At 39.6% G+C, this 20,030-nt stretch overlaps 1 protein-coding gene across 1 annotated transcript in view; it reads left to right on the top strand.

Annotated features, from left to right (window-relative positions):
• The window catches only part of EPHA10 (EPH receptor A10), a 500,244-nt gene that overhangs the window by 412,694 nt on the left and 67,520 nt on the right, over positions 1 to 20,030 (top strand). The window contains exon 8 of the mRNA XM_018557240.1: positions 19,732 to 19,840. Coding sequence (XP_018412742.1) covers positions 19,732 to 19,840 — 109 coding nt within the window. The remainder of the gene's footprint in view (positions 1 to 19,731; positions 19,841 to 20,030) is intronic.

The raw sequence follows: 20,030 nt of genomic DNA, 5'->3' as shown, positions 1-20,030 counted from the left end.
TGAAAGGTTCCGAAAGAGAGGCGATAGAGGAGTCCGATAAGGTGGGTAGGCCAGTGGAAGAGATGTATGTACTTATATCAGTGAGTGAGGGGTCAGGGTGGGAGGAGGGATCGGGTGTGATATGATATAGAGTGGAGTAGTAATGGTGAAATGCTTTAGCTATTTGTTCAGAGGTGGTGGCCCGACCCTGTACAGGGCACGTGAGTTTAGGTACAAAGGTGCGCGCCTGTCTGTTCCTGATAGACCTAGCCAACAGTTTTCCACATTTGTCCCCAAATTCATGATAGGTGCGAAGAGTGGCATCCCGATAACGTACGTGGGAAAGTGACATGAGACGCATTAATTCAGCGCGTGTGTCTGATAGCTTCTGGAGCGTCTCATAGTCGGGGTTTGATTTGTGCTTACGTTCCAGATCACGAATGTCCGATAGGAGAGACGTGATTTGCTGTGACTTAACTCTTTTGAGACGAGCCCCGTGTTTCATCAGGATGCCTCTCAGTACACACTTCAGCGCCTCCCACTTAACGGGAGGGGGTGTTGGGTCCTGAGCGTGGACAAGTTGGAAGGAGACTATGCTGTTCTGAACATCAGAGAGTACTTCAGGATCGCGTAATAGGCTCTCGTTCAATCTCCAAGTGGGAAAACGTCTAGAGGTATCAGGCACAGACAGGGTAAGAAATAGGGGGAAGTGATCTGACCATATTTTAGAGCCAATGTGGGATTGCGGGTGCCAGCTTAGTAGTGAATGGGAAGCAAAAAAGTAATCAATACGGCTGTAGGTGTGGTGAACAGGTGAGTAAAAAGTGTAATCTTTTGTGGTTGGATGTAGAGTTCTCCACAGATCAACGAGCTGTAATTGATGTAAACGGAATTTCATCAAATTGATGGCCGGGTAGGACACGTGTGTTTTATGCGATGAGGAGTCTAAAGTGGGGTCAAAGACAAAATTGAGGTCCCCCCCCATGATCAAGAAGCCAGATGCAAAGGATTCTAATTTAGTCAGAATGGGGAGGAGTGCCTGTGTTGGTGACGAGTTTGGGAGGTAAATATTTGCCAGGGTGAAAACCTTACCATAGAGTGAACATTTGAGGAAGATGTAACGCCCAGATTCGTCTGCCAGTGTGTCCGTGACCTCTACCGGCAGGGAATTATGAAGGCCAATAGCCACACCTCTGGTGAGACTACACGCTTTTTTAATTTGCTTACATTAACAGTTTTCATTCTGCTTCACTACCTCTGAGGCAGTGAACAGAATGACTGAACCGCATGAAGAGCCCAATGTTCGGCAATTCACTCTCTGCTGTTTCACCCATTGGAGAATAAGGGTGAACAGTAGGGAACGTTCACTTCAGCCGACCAGATGTTGCATCAGCTGAGGCAAACGGCTCTTCCCTTAGGTTTGACTGGATGAGCTGTGGCTGTCCGGCCGAGCCAAAGGGAGGTGAGCCGAATACAGCTGATGTATGGCTAAAAATGGCCTCTACAAGGCTGCAGTGAATAGTTCAGTTCAGCTGGGGTGTTCATTCAGCTGCCTACAGCAGCTTAGTGAATAACCCCCTAAATGTTCTAGCTGTTTTGGTTCACCTAGCCAGGTGTATGAGGTCTATAGCTGTTAATAGCTAGTGATTAACAGCCAAGGAGCTGTGGCATGAGGTTCATTTGTGTTTAGCAGAATGGACATCCAGGAAGCATAACACAGTAGACTGATGAGTTCTGTGCATGAATGTTACAAGTATTCTTTTTACCATCTTGTGTAAAAAGCAGTGCTGTTCATTGGAAAGCCAAATCTCCATAAATTTACATTAATTTCTCATGCAATTTTCACTATATTGATGGCATGCATTGACCTATGATTCAGCACCACCTGTTTCATCCACAACAGATTAAACTGCATGTGTGTTTCTCCAGAGCATTTGGCGGCTGCTCAGTTTACTCTAGTACAAAAGCAGTACCTCTTTCGCTTAATTATTAATCAGCTACAAATGTGCCAACATAGCTCCAGTTATTGAAATTCCATCATTACAGTATTGTAATTTAGTGCACTAGTAAAATACAGAGTTTGTAATCCCAGAAATAAGATAAAACTGTAAAATGCTTAATTGTAGAATCGTGCTTGTTTATTTTTTCTTTTTTTGGAATGAATGTTAATTCTATTCAGCCATGCATCTGTTTTTGAAGGAATTCACTGACACAGATAATGTGAACTTATCTTGATACTTATACATTACAGCTGATGGATACAATTTTTGTGTGCCAAAATCAATTCTTCACTATTTTAGAGCAACTGTTAAACCAAGCAAGACTGACAAGTACTATGATGTAGGACTTAAGGTTACACTCTGATCGGGGACTGCTATCCAGGAAATTGTTTTACTTTTGTTTTTAATTTTGTTGGTAAACTAATGCAGTAACAATAAACAGGAGAATAATTCTGTACATCCTGGTGTAAAAAAAAACCTGTCAGACAAAAGGGAGGAAGGACATGTTTCTGTGTCCTAATATTCTATAGTTAAAGGGTAACTCTACACATGAGCTCTTTCTACATATCTAATTATACATACCAGCTCTACAAATATAAATCCTCAACCTTGCCTTTTCTTTTCCTATGCTTTCTGAGTTGTCATCTCAGGCTCATGTAAGGGTAAACATTACATTGTTTACATTTAGCCTGTTTGCAATCTGCTGTGTAACTCCACACCAGGACTGACAACAAGAGAGGTTTTGTGATCAGTTTGTGATCTTCTGTGATAACATGAGTAAAATACAGCATTGAAGTCATTCTATATGGCTTGTAATAACCTTAAAGGAGAACTATGGGGTCAGTGTTTTTCCCCATAGTTCTCCTTAGGGTAACGGGAGGACACAAACTAGCGTACTCCCGTTACCCTAAGCTCAGTATACCGCGAGCTAAAGCTCGCGGTATACTGAGACGCCGCAGCCGGAGCGGATCCCGACTTAGATGACAGGATCCGCCCAGCTGCGTGAGTGACAGCTGGCTCTGCCTATCTAGAGGCAGAGCCAGCTGTACCCACCCCCTCCCCCGTCTGTTCCTCCAGTCAGTGCTGGCAGATCGGAGCGGGGAGAGGGGAATCCAGCCCCTCCCCCTGTCACAGCAGAGAGCCGTGACAGGATCGAGAGGCGAGCGAACCCGCTATTTGTTCGCTCACCTCCTGATCTACTGAGCCGACCGGTGACAGTCTCATTGTCACAGGTCGGCTAGAACTATGAGGTGAGTGAGAAGCACTCACCTCATAGTTCTCCTTTAACGTTGAATAAAAAAGTTGAATATAAGCAATTCAATGGCTTGGGTCTGTAATGACAGCTCTTAAATGCACATGGAACTAGTAATATTTGCAGTTGCTTGATATCCCTGAATATATTAAAATATCTAACATGCTTTAAAATTACAACTATCTTTTAAAGCCCAACTCTAGCCCAAACCTTTATGTCAGTGTTGGATAGCGTAGAAAAAGGTTAGAAGTTTTTTTTTTACTAATTTCTGGGTCCCAACTGGATGATGATGGTCCTTCACTTCCTGGTTTGTCTGGTGCCCATTACCTAGACAGAAAGAAAGGGGAAGACAGACAACAATACGAATAAAATTGTGTTTATTTTTTCTGTGTCCTCATTAAGTAGTTTTACTCTCACTTTTTCTTCTGACACCCATTATATAGGCAGGAAGTGAGGGACAATCTCCCATGTGGGTGTATACATAGCAATACAATTTGACAGAATCTATAACCAACAAAGAAGTTTTGGTTGAATAACTAGACTGAATATAGTTTACATTGTGCATGCTTCTCTGCTGTTGCATATCTTCATTTGTTGTATGATAAGGTTCAAATTGTAAGCAAGTGGACTTTGTGCTAAATAATACTTTGTGCTGTTGTAAAAGTTGCACTCTTAATTATTTTCTCCATCTCATTCTACAGACATTTGTCTGGAGTGAGATCAAACTAAGCTTTATCCATTTGTCACCACTGGCTGCAGCAGCAAGTAGGAGCACTTATGTTCGATAGTGCTTGGGGCTGTATGGGGGGTGTATTTAAATGTTAGGAAAGTCAAGCTCCCAGTTATATGGTGCACATTGAATAGTCAAGGGGCACAAAAAAGTGTTTTTGCTGAATAAAGACTCTAGCTGCCTCTTTGCTGTGCCAGCCAAGTGGTAGAAAAGTTTGTTTCGTCAATATGGGAAACTCTATTTTTTAATGAGAATACTTAACTGAGATAGTAATTTAACCTGAGTCAATGCCTGCAAGAGTATGTAAGTATTGTATGAATTTGTATTGCTTTTATATAGGTGCTGTGATATCCTTATAGAATCAAAAACATAATATTAGGTTAACTTACTCCTACTTAAAGCTGGACCCACAATTTACATGTAGTTTCTAAATATTAAACTAGTTGCAATGTTTCTCAATATTACACAAATATTGTAAAACATGTTGATTCTATAATAATTAATAATAACAATTAAAGCAATAACAATGAATACAGTAGATAGACCAACATTTTACTTATGACGTTGTTTGACTACTGCCATGACATTGGTGGTCAGTCATTTAGGTGTTAGGTCACTCAATCTAGCCAGCTAAAACTTTCAATCTTGAAAAGCCTATCAATACTGCAGTTACTCTTTTACTATAACAGTAATCTCATCATGTACCGACTCATGCCATTAAAACACTTTATACTCTGTATGAAAGACACAGGCTTAGTTAATAAAAACTGACAAACCTGAGTCTTCCTCTGTGAGTCATGATTGAATCATGAAGTGAACCTAATGATTATGCCAAAGCATATCTACAAGCACTGACAGATTAATTTGACTCTAAGGCCACCACATTTTGCTATAAAATGCTAACCACAATAGGAGTAAACATCAGGGAAAAATCCTTGTGCCAAAATGCTAGCACACACAAACTTTAATACTGTAATTGGTCTGTTGAGACCTGTTAAGTCCATCTTAAAACTTTTTTTAATCTCTTTTGAACCCTTGACCATAAGCTGTTGACCGAGGTCAATCGTTAGAATATTATTTGCCTGCAGGAATATATTTTTTGACCTAATGCGCATGCACTTTATTCTAGTGTGAGAAGTTTAAATTATACCCTTTATTGGCTAACTTAAGTTATTACTCACCTCAATACCAACATTTTACGCTCCCTTCCTTTTCAGGCCATTTTTGCAGTTTTCAGGCTGTGATAAAGAAGAAAAAGAAAAGGATACGTCTAGCTGATTAAATTCCACCAAAAGAAATCCGTCTTTCTTTTTTCCCCATGGTTCTCTTTAGGGTCAATGGAGGCTATACTAACATACTCCCTTGACCCAAAACTCAGTATATAGTGGGCTATTTTCCACTAAATGCTGACAGCACTGCAGCTGAGATAGATCCCGACATTACTGTTGAGATCTACCCCGCTGGTTGATTGAAAGCGGGCTCTGCCTATCTAGCCAGTTCTCCCTTGTGCTTCACTCCAGTCACAGCTGGAGGATCGGAGTGGGGAGGGGGGAATCCCTGTGGGGAGCAGTGACTGACAGTCACCACTCTTTGCAGAGAGATGATCAGGAAGTGAGGGGGCGGCGGTATGTTTTCGCTCACTTCCCAATCAATAGAGCTGATGTGTGACAGTTCCAGTCTCACATGTCAGCTCTAAGTATGGGGATGAGTGTAATTCACTCACCTCATAGTTCTCCTTTATGGACATACTTTCAATGATCCCCTAAAACACATTCTGCTGCTCCTCCTGAGTGATGGAGATATGATATGTATGAAGGGCCCAAAATCCAAGGAGCATCTTCAGGCTTTCAAAGGGCACAGACACCCCAAAGTATTAGTAAGGTGAGTCCTTTAAAAATGTTCTTTTTTTGTCACAATTGTTTGAAAATGAAGAAAAAAATCAAACTGTTTTTACATGCAGTTGTAATATGAGCTCTGCAAACTGGAAACACTGGCTGGTACTTGCGATGATCAGCAAACTGGAAACACTGACTCTGGCTGTGATCAATAAACTGGAAACACTGGCACTAACTATGAATAGCAATCTGTAAATACTGTGGCTGGTCGTAAGCAGTCAACTGGAAACATTAGCTCTGTCTTTGATCTGCAAAATGGAAACACTGGGGCTGGCTGTGGTCAGCAATCTGGAAACACTGGCACTGTCTATAATCAGCAAATTGGAATCACTGATGCTGGCAATGGCCAGCAATCTGGAACCACCGGCAATAAATATGATCAGCAAAATTGGATAATCTGCCACTGATTGTGATCAGGTGTATTGGGCCACTGTGATTTGAACATTTGAACACTAGCTGGGAAGGGCACTAATCACTCCCATTCGCTCTCACAGCTCTGTGTGTGTGAGAGAAGAAAGGAGAGTTGGCTACTAATTGAAATGCAGTTACGTGCAGTTTCTTTGTCACCGCAATCACAAGGTACAGTTCTGTACCTTTTGCATCTGATCTGCACTGTCCAATGAAAGCACAATCATAGGCACATGTGCAGGCTGACAGCAAAAAGGAGTCTCAGTGTCCCCTCAATTACAATGGCTCATTGTGGGGTGGTTAATGATGCCAATGATGCCATTAAAGGTGTGTTTTAATTAATTGAAGCTGAACTCCAAACAAACAGCTAAGTACACAGATTGCAAACACATATAGGAGCTGTTTTACCTGTCAAAGCATGTGTATGACTTCCCATCAGGTAATGGGATTTTTTACAGCTCTGACCCACAGCACAACCCTGCCTAGCAGGGGAAGAACCTGATCTTTCTCTTCTTCAGTTTCACTTTACATGTCTTCTTCCAACCCCACCCTGTGACTGGAGAGTGCAGGAGAAGCAGCACATTGATGAGCTCATCTAACTGTCTGCTCTCTCTCCTCCTATCAGCATGGCTCTTGCAATACTGCATACCTGACTTGCCTGACTTGCTCCCTGTGCTGTTTCTCCACCCTTCTCTCTGCTGTAGACTGTAGAGTAGACTGCAGAAGGGTGATACCAAGTCAAATTCATGTAGTTACACTGCTTTCATTTAAGAAGACATAGAGTGATGTATTTAAAGATTAGAAAGCTGCAATAATGTGTGCTGTTTATATCTGCATGGAGTTTCACTTTAATTTAGCTAAGAAAGGGTATTACTCAAACTGCAAAAGTCCTGCATTAATCTGTGGCTAACATGGTAAAGGACTCTACTGCTAATTTGATTTTAGTTAAATACTTGTTTTTTTTTTCAATTTATTATCTGCAATAATAGAATAATACATGGAATGTACTTTTTTATGTGCCTATCTATTTCAATTTGAGCAAGACGAAACATAACAAAAGAATCTCAAACAAGACTAAGGGGTCTATTCACTAAGCTTCCATAGGCAGCCGAGTGAAAGACCAACCTGAAGCGAAGTGAGCCAAACGCTGTTCGGCTATTCACTTCAGGCTGGTACGACTGATTCCAGCCATATATTGGCTGAAATCAGCCATACATCGGGTAGCATCGGCTGGCTTCGGGTTGTTCAGCTATTCACTTCAGGCTGGTACGACTGATTCCAACCGTATTCCGGCTGGTACGACTGATTCCAGCCGTATATCGGCTGAAATCACCCATACATCGGGTAGCATCGGCTGGCTTCGGTCTGTTCGGCTATTCACTTCAGGCTGGTACGACTGATTCCAGCCGTATATTGGCTGAAATCAGCCATACATCGGGTAGCATCGGCTGACTTCGGGTCGGCTGAACATGCTCAGCATGTTCGGCCGATCCGAAGTGCAGAAGAATTTCGACTCAGCCGATCCAACATCTGGATCGGCTAAGCCGAACCTCCGGCAGGCTACTCTCTGCTGTTCAGTCTATTCTCATAGATGCTGAACAGTAAATAGCCGAATGCCGCTGAGCGAATGCTCGACTGTTCTGCTCGGTCCCTCTGTGGGACCGAGCAGGATAGTAAAATAGTTAAAAAAGTAGAAAAAAAACAATAGAAAGCGATTTTTCGGAGCTAGCAGGGACAACTAGCTCCACCCAACTGTTTTCTATTGGGGGGCGGTTCTGCTGCAGTCAAAAATTTTTTTGCTATTTCAATTTGCAATAGTCAATAGCAAACTAGCTATTGCACCCGCCTTCTGCTGCTGCCAATCATTAGAGGGGAGCTGATGGAGAAATGCAGGTCCCCTCTGCTGATTGACAGCAGCAGTGGGCGGATGCAATAGCTAGTTTGCTATTGGCTATTGCAAATTGAAATAGCCAATAGGAATCTAGCAATGCATTCCTATGGTGAAAATGCTCGAGCAGAGTAAACCTTTCTTGGAGAAAGTGTTTCTCTCCTGGGCGGCCGGGAGCGGGAGACTCCCGCAGCGCCTGGGAGAGTTGGGATGTCTGGAGATCAGTGTCCCTGGCTAGCTGGTAAACAGGGACGCTGATCTCTTTGCAAGTGGCCGGAGCCAGCCGTAAGATCATGGCTGGCTCGGCCCAGCTGTCAGAAGCAGGCTGTCGACCGGCCAATGGCCGGCCGCTTAACTTTATTTGTTGACATCTAAAACATCTTATAATTAGGGATGCACAGATACCAAGTACCGTATTTGGTACAAGTATATGTACAGATACTTTTCCAGCTACTAGACTAGAGAAAAACTCCAACGTTAGCAGGCAGTTGTCATTTTTAAAGGAGCATTGGCTATGGGGCTTCTGGGATTTGTGCAACCCTTAGACCCCTTAAATTTTACATGTAATTTCTCTATTATTTTAGAACATACTTCACTGCACATGCTAACAAAAAAAAAAAACAATAAGCAATAATTTATTCCATTCTACAGGCAAAAATTGCTAAATAAAAATTAAGTTTTAAAGCTTACATGAGTTTTGACTGAAAACCTCACATAGAAAAATAGCAAAAATTACTAATGGTGGGTAAACAATTAAAAGCTGAATATTAGGTGGGATAAATATTACCTATGATTAGGTATGGAAAAAGTCTAAATAGCCTTTTTACAAATGGGCTAGGGGCTTATTTATAAAAGAAGTTGATCATCTTCACTCAATACATTGTGTAAATATTCACTTCAATTCCAATCATGTATAAAACAAATTCATGTGTATTTGTTTTATCTGAACATGACTGAGTATTTAAAGTGAACCACAATTTGTTTCTTACATTTATGCTACCACATCATGTTCACCCTCACCTCTCCCACCACTGAAATTGACAATATAATTTATACAAATTATATTTGTTTGTATGTCTGTGATCTTCTCTTTCATCGCTCTTTCTAGTCTGACTGGTCCTGCAGCTACGAAAATTATCACAGCATTCGTTTTTTAAAACTTTTGTTTGGGCCTAAATCACTTATCCTACAGTTCTATTGATGATGAATTATACTCCAAAATATTAATAATTAATTATCCATTGTGGTAGACTGCATGTTAATGAGTAGGCACCAAGAAGTAACTTTTTCAAATGCTGCTCATAATTACCTTTGATATATTATGGCTAGTAACATAAAAATCAAAATAACTTTACAGTTGCTAAATGTAACATCTTAATGTACATTTTTATTGAAGGCATAAAAACGTTTACATTGGAGGTATAGCTTAATAAAAATGGAACATATGCTAGGATGACAGAAGAAGATTTGGTCTTGTAACACAGCTTACCATTTGTACTTTTACTGCATTAGATTTAATTTGACCTTTGCATTGTCTCTGTCTGGTAATTAATTGTATTACAAATTGTAGCTTTTTAACAAAGCATAAAAATAGTTCTCCTCAGCTCAAAATCTTCATGCATGGAGTAAGGGGCAGGCTAGGAATTTGGGGGGATTCTCCTGAAAATGACTCACTTTTGTGAGAAAGGTTATGATTACCCCCTCCCCCTACCTGACTCATGGGGGTTGATTTACTAACCTTTTAAACACACCACAAACGTGTATACGCCTCTGTAGTGTGTTCCCTCCCAGCATGATCTATGGGAGGAATCGAAACACCTTTGTAGTGTGTACACACCCAGCAGGTGTGTTGTGCAAAGCCCTGCAATGAATTGCAAGGTAATGTGGTGTAAATTAGCTCTATGTTATTTTGCTTGCGTTGATGAATGCAGGAATGTAAATGCATGAGCTAACCATTTTTGTCTAAACTGTGAAGCAGCATTATATATGCATCATGTGCATGATTTTTCCATATATGGCATTAGTGGAAATATGCTTTTAGAGACTTTTTGGTTGATAAATACATTTTGCTGTGTGAAAATCACACACACCTGGTGTGTGTGTGTGTTTAGGTTAGTAAATCACCCCCATGGACTGCATAACAGTTCATCATGTTAGTGGAGTTGATTTAGTATAGGTGTAGCAAAGTGAACACATTATGTTCAAGAAAAAAAGGATTTTTACTGGAACATGATTGGATGGCTAAAGAGAACACAGCTTACTAAACTCAGGGAATATTCACTTTGCAAACTGAACAGCCTCTTCGATAGTAAATGAAATCCAGTGACTAGGCAAGCTTCACATGCTCAGAAATAGTATGTTGGGCATGAAGGTGACTGTGTCAATCAGAAGCTTAATGCATTGGTGTTTTGCTTTGTAACAAATTTCCTAAAAACCCAATACCAATTGTTGCACATGTCTTTTTTGTATCATCAAGATGGCATCTCTTGGCATACGCTGCCTAGCACAACTCTCTTCCTTGCTTCTCTTTTCTGTAAATTCCCTTATCATCACTGCCCAGGGCAAGAGTGCAGGAGTGCACAGATAAACCTCCCTGGACTCTTCTGAGGTACTTAAGCACAGAACACCCTTTATTGTCTCTGCATACCTAGCCAGGGAAATTGTCAGCAGCACACCATTGCTTCAGATGCTTTATAAGACAATAATGCACATGTAATGTATTTCAGGCAAGTGTATTGAATTGTAGCTGATTTCACAAATAGAATTAAAGTATTTTAATGTTTATTGAACCCAACCCACTAACACATAAAAATCATCCAAAAATCCTGGTAAAGAACAGAAGCATAATGAAAGCAAATTAAGAGATATCTGAATACATAGCAGTGTATCAAAAATATCTACAAATGATTATCTTAGAATAACATAACAAATAGCAATAAATATGATTAAAGTTATCATTAAGTAATACATACTTATTAGAAAAGTACTACATGGGCATTATTGAATACATACAACTAAATCTTGGCTAATTTATTCTCCCAGTGGCTATTTGACAGTACCCTCAACAACCAGTTAAAATGATATTGGGCTTGGCCTCATGGGATGCCAGTGGACTACTTCCCTATTAGGTCCACTCTGCTAATGATTGACAGCAGGCAGTGGGTGGATTCCAAAGCCAATAGCAGGCTGTCTATTGGCTCTAGAATCTACTCACTGCCTGCCGACATGGGAGTGGACCTGATGAGGAACTAGTCCTTCTGCTTCTCCATCAGGTTCCTCACACCTACCAGTATAACTCCTTGGTTGCATTACTGCTGTGTAACAGGTGCAGCGGCCATGGATGGTGGTGAGCTGCACTGAGGAAGAAGTGACTGGTATGGATGCTCCAGCCTCAGTGGGCTTCCGAACTGCAAATGTCAGTGCTTGCGCCAAATTCATGTCCTTGTTTCCAAAAGGTGCATGCATCTGGGGCAAGTGCCGACATTTGTTGTGCAGATGCATCATGGAGTTCTAACATGTCGTAGACAACCTTTATGAATTCAGGGGAGTCTGTCCAATTGTTTTTCCAGAGAATCTGTTCTATTGGTTTTCTATTGCATTATATGTCTAATTGTTTTTTTTAAGTTTAAAATTCAGCCTGCAATCTAAGCTGATTTAAGCAAAGCCCATATTCTATATAGATGCATTATTACATTAAATGTTTGCCAATTTTCACACTTTTTCTATTTATTACAATGTAAAGCTGCCTGCAGGATTTTAGTATTTTTCTAGGTTTGTAATCTGAACTAAGGCTGTTCCAGGAGGGTAAGGATTAACTAGGGCATGGGTTTTATATCAATTTAGAAGAAAACCGATTAGTTGGGGCAAGTGGTTTTTATCTGCTGAGAAATTGTATGTATGTATGAAAACCTCTCATTTTGTTCCATTAAAGGGCTCCAAAGTCACAATATAGACAGCTCACCCACAGTTGGTTAAAAAGGTACGGCAGAGGCATGCATGTCAAAAATATTGTTGTCTGAGAAAGGGATGATTTCCATTTAAACAGACACCACAGTTATAAATGAATGGTTGGAATGATAGCTTGCTTGGTATGAATTTTACAGATTGTGCTTAACGGGGCCTTAAATTGCATCCGTTTACTGCTCAAGAGACATTTTCAGAATGAATTGAATCCAATAAAATTTTTATGGAAAAAAGTGTAGCTGCCTAGAGCCTTCTTTTTCAAACATTGGGTGGCAGAAAATTAATGAATAAGAAAAGCATTCAGATGTCATCATTTTAATACAGCCTTGTGATAAACAGGAATATTTTTTCCCATGCCATCTTATATGGCTGTGTCAGAGCTCGTGGAAGCCAAAAGGCTTCATTTAGTATTTCAGCAGAGTCATTTTGAAATACGGATTTCATTAAAGTGAACCTGGCAGGAGAACAGCAATTGCTGTTTATGTTTATTTAAAGAAAATGTGACATTTCATTTATTTTAACCCTTCACCATTCTCTCCAAACAACAGCCCATAACCTGTACATGTGGTAGTTATACCACTGATTGCATTAGGTGGCTCTGCAGTGTTTCACACAAACACTGGGCAACAAAAAGTTAGCAATTTCAATATTCCTAATAAATATTTATCTGGCAACAACATAGTGGTTTTTGTTGTGGTGATTTGTATACTATGTCCAACGCATTGCCAACACATGTAATCTTTATTAGTGCCCTAACTATCAAAATATTGAAATTATATTTAGTCTTCCTTCCTTCTGAAATTACTAATATTTGGAAATAATGAGGTTGCTAAAGGATTTGAAAATGTTCACACAATTAACAAGGCTATTCACAAAAGTGTGAAGAGTTTGGAGAAGGCAGGAGAAGTAAACAATCAAAATAGCTGATTTGGAAAAATTCTTCAATTTAGCTCATTTTCCAGTTCAGCTATGTGGTCCTAGATTGTTCTCTTCTCCTGCCTTCTCCAAACTCTTTACCCTTTAATTAATTATCCAATCATGTGAAAAGCAAATTCCTGATTACTTATTTCATCTGCACATGATTGGACACTTGAAATAAATATTTACTCTATTTATTGTATAAACATTTTTGAATTTAGTAGATCAGCCTCATTATGTTATTTTTTACATTTTAAATAGAAGAGTAAATACTTATAGCAGAATGTTATTGTTGCCTGTGATCATGTCAGGGAAATTTTGCTTACAGTCCCTATGACAGCAGGTCAAGAAATGGGAAAATGGGAGCTGTTGTCACTAAAAAAAGAAGATGCAGACAGTAACAATAACGTAACAGAGCCATTATTCCTTTCCCATTTACTAAAAAACTAAATCTGTTTAAACAGTCTGTCTCCAATTGAGGCATTTAATATCACATCCTGTACAGACAGGGAGCACGGAGGTAGACTGATACTTGCTGATTATAGTGTAGTCTTCCCTCCTGTGTGTTGCATGGGGTGCTTTCTTTAAGTGTCTAATTCAAGTATTTCTTTACACCAGTGGAAACCTTTGGTAGGGTCTCTAGCAGAGAACTTGGAGAACTCCAAGTTCAGGGTTTATATATCTCCCAGATTCTTGTCATCCATGTTCCAGAATGTCTGATTCACCCTGAGCCCTGGTCTTTCCAGAAATAAATTGTATCCCTAGGTGAGACCCAGGCCAGGGCTCTACAGCCAGGGGAGCAGACAGATAGAGTCTGTTGGAGCCCCTGGACAGGCCTTTCTATCAAGAAAAGTAACATTGCAGGTGCAACACATACCGAGCTTACAATAGATGCTCGTAAACATTTACAATTTTTATAGGCAAACCTTCTTAATGAGTTGACATCCGCGGTGTTAAACCCCCTTCCCATCCAGGCCATTGTTCAGTATTCAGCGCTGCGGTACTTTGACTGACATTTATTCCGTCATGCAACGCTGTACTGAAATAAATTTTATACCCTTTTTTGGGGGCAGATAGAGCTTTTTTTTGGTGGTATTTATTCACCACTGGGGTCTTTATTTTTTACTATATTAGGGAAAAATTACAGAAATAAAAAAAAACAGTTTCCCCTATATTAAATGATAAAACATTTATTATTACCCAATTTTTATTGATGGCTCTAAAATGATTGCTCTCACTGCTACGTTTGCGGCGATATGTTTTTATATATAAAAAAATCTTATTTTTTTTACACTTTATTTTTATTTTTTTACACTTTTTTTGCCAATTATTTTAAGCAATGACAAAAAAATAAAAATAAAGTGTAAAAAAATAAGAAAAACATTATATATAAATATGTTTTTTATACTATAACTATAAAAAAATGCTAAAAAAGATAATAATTGATAATTGAATTAACTTTTTTAATTTTTGGTTATTATTAGGCTGCTCCAAACTGAGAGACAGCTAGAGACTGATTCTGACAGCGTGTCAGAATCAGATCTCTCTAAAGGTTTCTGATTGTGCCCAGATGATCAGAAGTGATACATTTCAGGCATGGAGACACAGAGATACATTGTAACATCGTGCCTGAAATATATCACACAACTTTGAAAACATCCCAGCCGTCAAGACAAATAGCAGAGAGGTGACTCACTCTGCTACCTCTCTGCTATCTTAGCTGTCAAATACCGGATCACTATTTAGCAATCATAGCGATCCGGTATTTGTATGTAATTCTTTCATCGATGAAAGAAAGTAGCTTTTACAAAAGCTTAACTATTTAATGAATGAATGCCTCAAAACTGATATTTTGGATATTCCAGCCGCTCACTATTAATTGGGGGGCACAGGGCAGCCATTTTGTCAGTGTATTTGAAGCTGCGGTAGGGAAAGAACAGAGAGAATGCTGTCCAACTACATAAGGAGAGATTTGGGTCTGTTAAGAAACTGTACTTTAATTTTAATTGCTAGCTCTTTGAGCAATCAACCTTTTTGCTGTTTTTTTGTTCTTATTGCTGTGGATTTTTTGTCTTTAATTATATTTTTGTGGTTGAAACATTTTTTTTTCTGTTTTGAGGCTTTAAAAAAAGGCTTTTATTTGAGGGATGGTATTTTTAAGGATATATTTGTATTATGTTATGATGTTAGGGACCTTTTTTTAGGTTAAACTGCTTTTTTGCAGCAATGATTCCCTTACAAAATGTGTCATTTTGTTTCAGAGGGTAATATTTGGGGGTTTTAACCAGTTGACATCCGCGGGGTTGAACCCCCTTCCCATCCAGGCCATTTTTCAGTATTCAGCGCTGCGGTACTTTGACTGACATTTATTCCGTCATGCAACGCTGTACTGAAATGAATTTTATACCCTTTTTTGGGGACAGATAGAGCTTTCTTTTGGTGGTATTTATTCACCACTGGGGTTTTTATTTTTTACTATATTAAGGAAAAATTACCGAAATTTTTTTAAAAAACAGTTTCCCCTATATTAAATGATAAAACATTTATTATTACCCAATTTTTTGGTAAAATATAAAAGACGGGGTTATGTCGGGTAACAATCCCCCTATATAACAGCAAAGGCACACTGACAGGTCCTCTTTATGGAGACATTAGGGGTCTCTAGGACCCCTAACGTCACCTGTGGACCCCAAAAGAAGCTGATGAAGCAAAGATCTGCTTCATCAGCTTCTTTTCTCTGGCTATAGCAGCCAGATGACTGACAGGTGAATGCGGAAGTGATGTAATACACATCACTTCTGCATTCACAGCCCGGAGGGAGATCAGCAAGGAGCTGATCTCCCGTCGTCCTCTTCCTCCTGACGCCCTCTGAGCCGGTCCCGGGCCGCAGATGGGGCAGCGGATCCCGGGATTGAAGGTGAGGGGTCAGGGGGGGCAAAAAAACGGCGGTGGCGGCCACGCGGGGGGGCCAAAAAAACAAGCACATATAGATGATCGGCGGGCTATGGAGCCGCCGATCGTCTATATGTGAAACACCCGGTAACGGGTGTTTGCATTGGTCGGGTCTTTTCTGCCTGTGCGTGCCCGCTAGGGGACGCAACCCGCAGATGCTGCAGTGCCGTATGTACGTTTTTTTACAACGGGCAGACGGCAAGTGGTTAAAATGTGGTCTGTCAACTGCTCATCTGATTTGATAATATGACCCTTAGAATTTTTTTGTGAATGTTGTGATTGGCAAAAATCTGTGGCGATTTTCAGATGCTTCAAGTATTCTCTTTTACAAGGTTCTTATTTTATTGTGGAAAATAAAAGAAAATACCTCCTATTTAGTTACTAAAACAAAATCAGATCAATATTCTAGTAAAATGAGTTTGCTATGTTTACTGGTTATTTTTAGCATCATCAACATCTTTTATCTGCCAGGAAATCCCACAACATAAGAAATGTCCATGCACAAAGCCACAAAATGTACTCAACATTCGGTTGTATCCGAATTCCGAATTACAGCTAAAATGGATGCAAACGAATCCAAGTAATCCAAATTTCCGATACCGAAATTCGTAGTAGTCTGTACGAATTGTCGTTTAGTTTCCGTTTCGTTCGCTCGTTGCAGCAAAGATTTTTTTTTAACCATCTGCAGAAGAGGAAAAAAAAAAGCATGAGGTTCCCCCCAATTGATACCAGACCCTTTAGGTCTGGTAGGAATGTTAGGAGGGACCCCCAATTAAAACACAAAAAAGCATGTGGGGATCCCCCAAAAATCCATACCAGGCCCTTTCCCCAAAAAATGGGGAAAAAATGTGGGGTCCCCCCTAACATTCCTACCAGGCCCGGCAGGGCAGGAAAGGGGGGGGGCGATCGAGCGCCCCGCTCCCTGCGCCTTACCAAGGCACATGCACTCAGCATTGGGAGGGTGTCCCAATGCCAATGGGGACAATGGCCTCTTCCCCACAACCCTGACCCGGTGGTTGTGGGGGTCTGCGGGCAAGGGGGCTTATTTGCATCGGGGTACCCCTTTAATTAAGGGGGCACCCAGATTCCACCCCCCTTGTGAATGAGTAAGGGGTACTTGTACCTCTACTCATTCACTAAAGGGTTAAATTCAAAGTAAATAAACAAACCACACTTTTTGAAAAAAATCCTTTAATTTAAAAAAAAAGAATTCATTTTTGACTATTCCTTTGATTAAAAAAATGGCTCCATCGATGTAATCCAGCGTCAATCACGATGCATGATGCCCACCGACCCGCCGTTATAAAAAAGGTCTCGCCGCGCAATGACTGTCCGAACCCGGCGAAAACTCACCGCAAAATTACATTCAGCCCGAAAGTAAACAGATGGGCAGAGTGAGCCATGATGTCACAGTTCGCTCCGCCCATTTGACATTCTCAGCTGTCAAATACAACATAGCATTCGGGAGCTCCTGAATGCTATTCATGAGCTCCTGAATGCCATTTGGGTCTGTGAGCAGAGGTGTCATAATACTTTTCCTATGCAACGAACACGAAACGAAAAGTCGTACAGACTACCGCTAACGAAGTTTGTCCGAATCCGAAACGAATTGACTTTCGGACACGATTACCGAAAAAGAAATAACGCAAAATCCGAATCAAAACGAAACTGAACAAATTTGTTGTTGGTTCAACATGTCTACTTATAGGTGAATTTAACCTGCAATTAACCTCCTTAAGCAGTTGACCATCTTTTAAGCTGCTTCATGGTGTTGTGGCATTCTTATTGACTTATATGGGTAGAAAGGTAGTTCTGAAAAGAAAAAACCTTATGTAGAGGCGATCCATAATGATGTTCTTATTCAAATCATAAACACATACTGCAGACCAAGAAGTTTGTGATTCTACATGCTCTGTGACAATTAAGATATGTGTTATGGTTAGAATTTTAAAAGCAACTTTGTCATTATTTGCATAGCATTTTATCTCCAAGGGCCCTTTTACATAGGCACTGTCCATTCCTATTTGCAGGGGATCCATGCACAGATACCCTGCTGATTGGAGCAGAATGGAACAGATGTCATGTCTGTGACATCCTATTTCTTTTCATTATTTTCCAAGCTGAGCTGAGCTGAGCTGTGTGGACCCATATGAGGTCTATGGGCAGTCCGATGTAAGTGGACATGCATTAATTTACATCAGATTACCCCAGATCCATCATGGTAAGCATGCCAAAATGTAACTTCCATTTTTTACGTAATTGGATGTAAACAGATGCACGTCAGTACAGATCCATTTGCCTATAGAGTAACATTGGGCTTCTGATCAGATCCCTATTTAAATAAGGGCACAGTTTTGTTTTTAGTTTTGGATGAAGTTGTCAGGGGTTAGATCCCCTGTGAGGTTTTTTTAATTGCTGTCTATATCCCTGACTGAAGGTAACTCACCATTTGTCCTGATGGCCATCGCACTTATTAAAGATTTCCTCTCACTTTCTATTGCATTTCTTGGAGAGGAAATGACAGGAAAGGAAGTTAAATCTCCCCAATGGAACACATTAGCAGGGGTTTTATACTCTACTCTGTCCAAAGCTTTAAAAGGTTTATGTCATACATACACTTTAAGGGCCTACTTACATATTTTATTGTATTAACACATGCATGCATAATTCCATTATTGTATGGCATATTTAGCTTTGTTTATCATAAAGTGTTTATACCTCTGATCTCAAATTTAAAACATAAAATCACGATCAGTACACCATATGACCAACCATGACAATTAATAAATATTGTCTACCAACTGTCCACAACTTGAAGCTCCTGGATGGAATATAGACATCATTTATTTTGGCAGATTGCCATACTAGTATAGGTGACAATCTACATTATTATTTTTATTATTATTATTATTATTATCATCATTATTATGCACAATCAAAACGGGTATAAAAACATTATAATAAACTGTTTTGTATTCTATGGGTGAATTACATTTCTCCAAACAGTTATTGAACTAATCATGGTATTATTCTTCAAAACTCTAGGTATCAATTTATTTTGGAATTACATATCTCCAAATGTACACTATAGAATTATATTATTTTGAAGAAGACTAAAACCTAAAATTGCACAAATTACATAATACAATGCCTATAGCATTACACTTTCAAATAGGAAAGTAATTGTTTTATAGCCATTGTAAGCTTGTAAGAGCTAATAAAATACAAAGTAGCATTAATTCTAAAGTTTTTCTCCAAGTAAAATAAATCAGTGAAGTGCAATTATTATGTAGTGAATCCAATGTGGCCAGATTGATAAAGCTTCACAAATGTTTATATGGTTGGGAAGCAGTCACTGTAAAACAGAAGTATGTGCTGCACAATCTCTCACTCATGATTGGTAGAAGCTAAAGTAAGGTCAGAGAGAGGGTGATACATGAACCAGTAAACATGCTGGGTTACTTATTCATAAGTTCTAACTTGTATATTGTTTTACCAAATCAGATACTTGATATCTGTCAAAGAGTGTCATAAATGGTCTAGCTGACCAATAGCAAGAAACAAGAGGTAAGAGGAGACATCTGTTCAGGTTTACCAATATGGAAAAAAAGATTGTGAATTAAGTAAATTAAATCATTAATTTTGTTATATAGCTCTGTGTGTTGCTCTTCTGACTTCTGCAGTGCATAGTAACAACTTGATACAAAACCTATTTTAATTACATACTTTGTGCATGTGTATTGCAGTGGCTCTGGCATCAAGTGAACAGAACCCTCTCATCGTCATAGTGATAGTGTCTGTGGCTGGATTTATTGTGCTGATCTCCATGGTGGTCGGACTCATGATATGGAGAAGGTAAGACTACCTAACCTGTAAAAATAGATACATAGGTTAGCCATCCAATTTGCAATGTATGTTATTGTAAAGTATCAAATCTGCGCTTAGGAAAAAGCTTCCAATCCAATTAGTGAACAAAGTGTATAATAAATTAATTATTATAAAAATAAATATAAAATGAATAGAAATATAAAGCTGCTGCAAACTA

The sequence above is a fragment of the Nanorana parkeri genome, unplaced genomic scaffold, assembly GCF_000935625.1.
Source record: "Nanorana parkeri isolate BGI_ZX_2015 unplaced genomic scaffold, ASM93562v1 scaffold275, whole genome shotgun sequence".
NCBI lineage: Eukaryota > Metazoa > Chordata > Amphibia > Anura > Dicroglossidae > Nanorana > Nanorana parkeri.
This window is presented reverse-complemented; position numbering and strand designations above follow the sequence as displayed.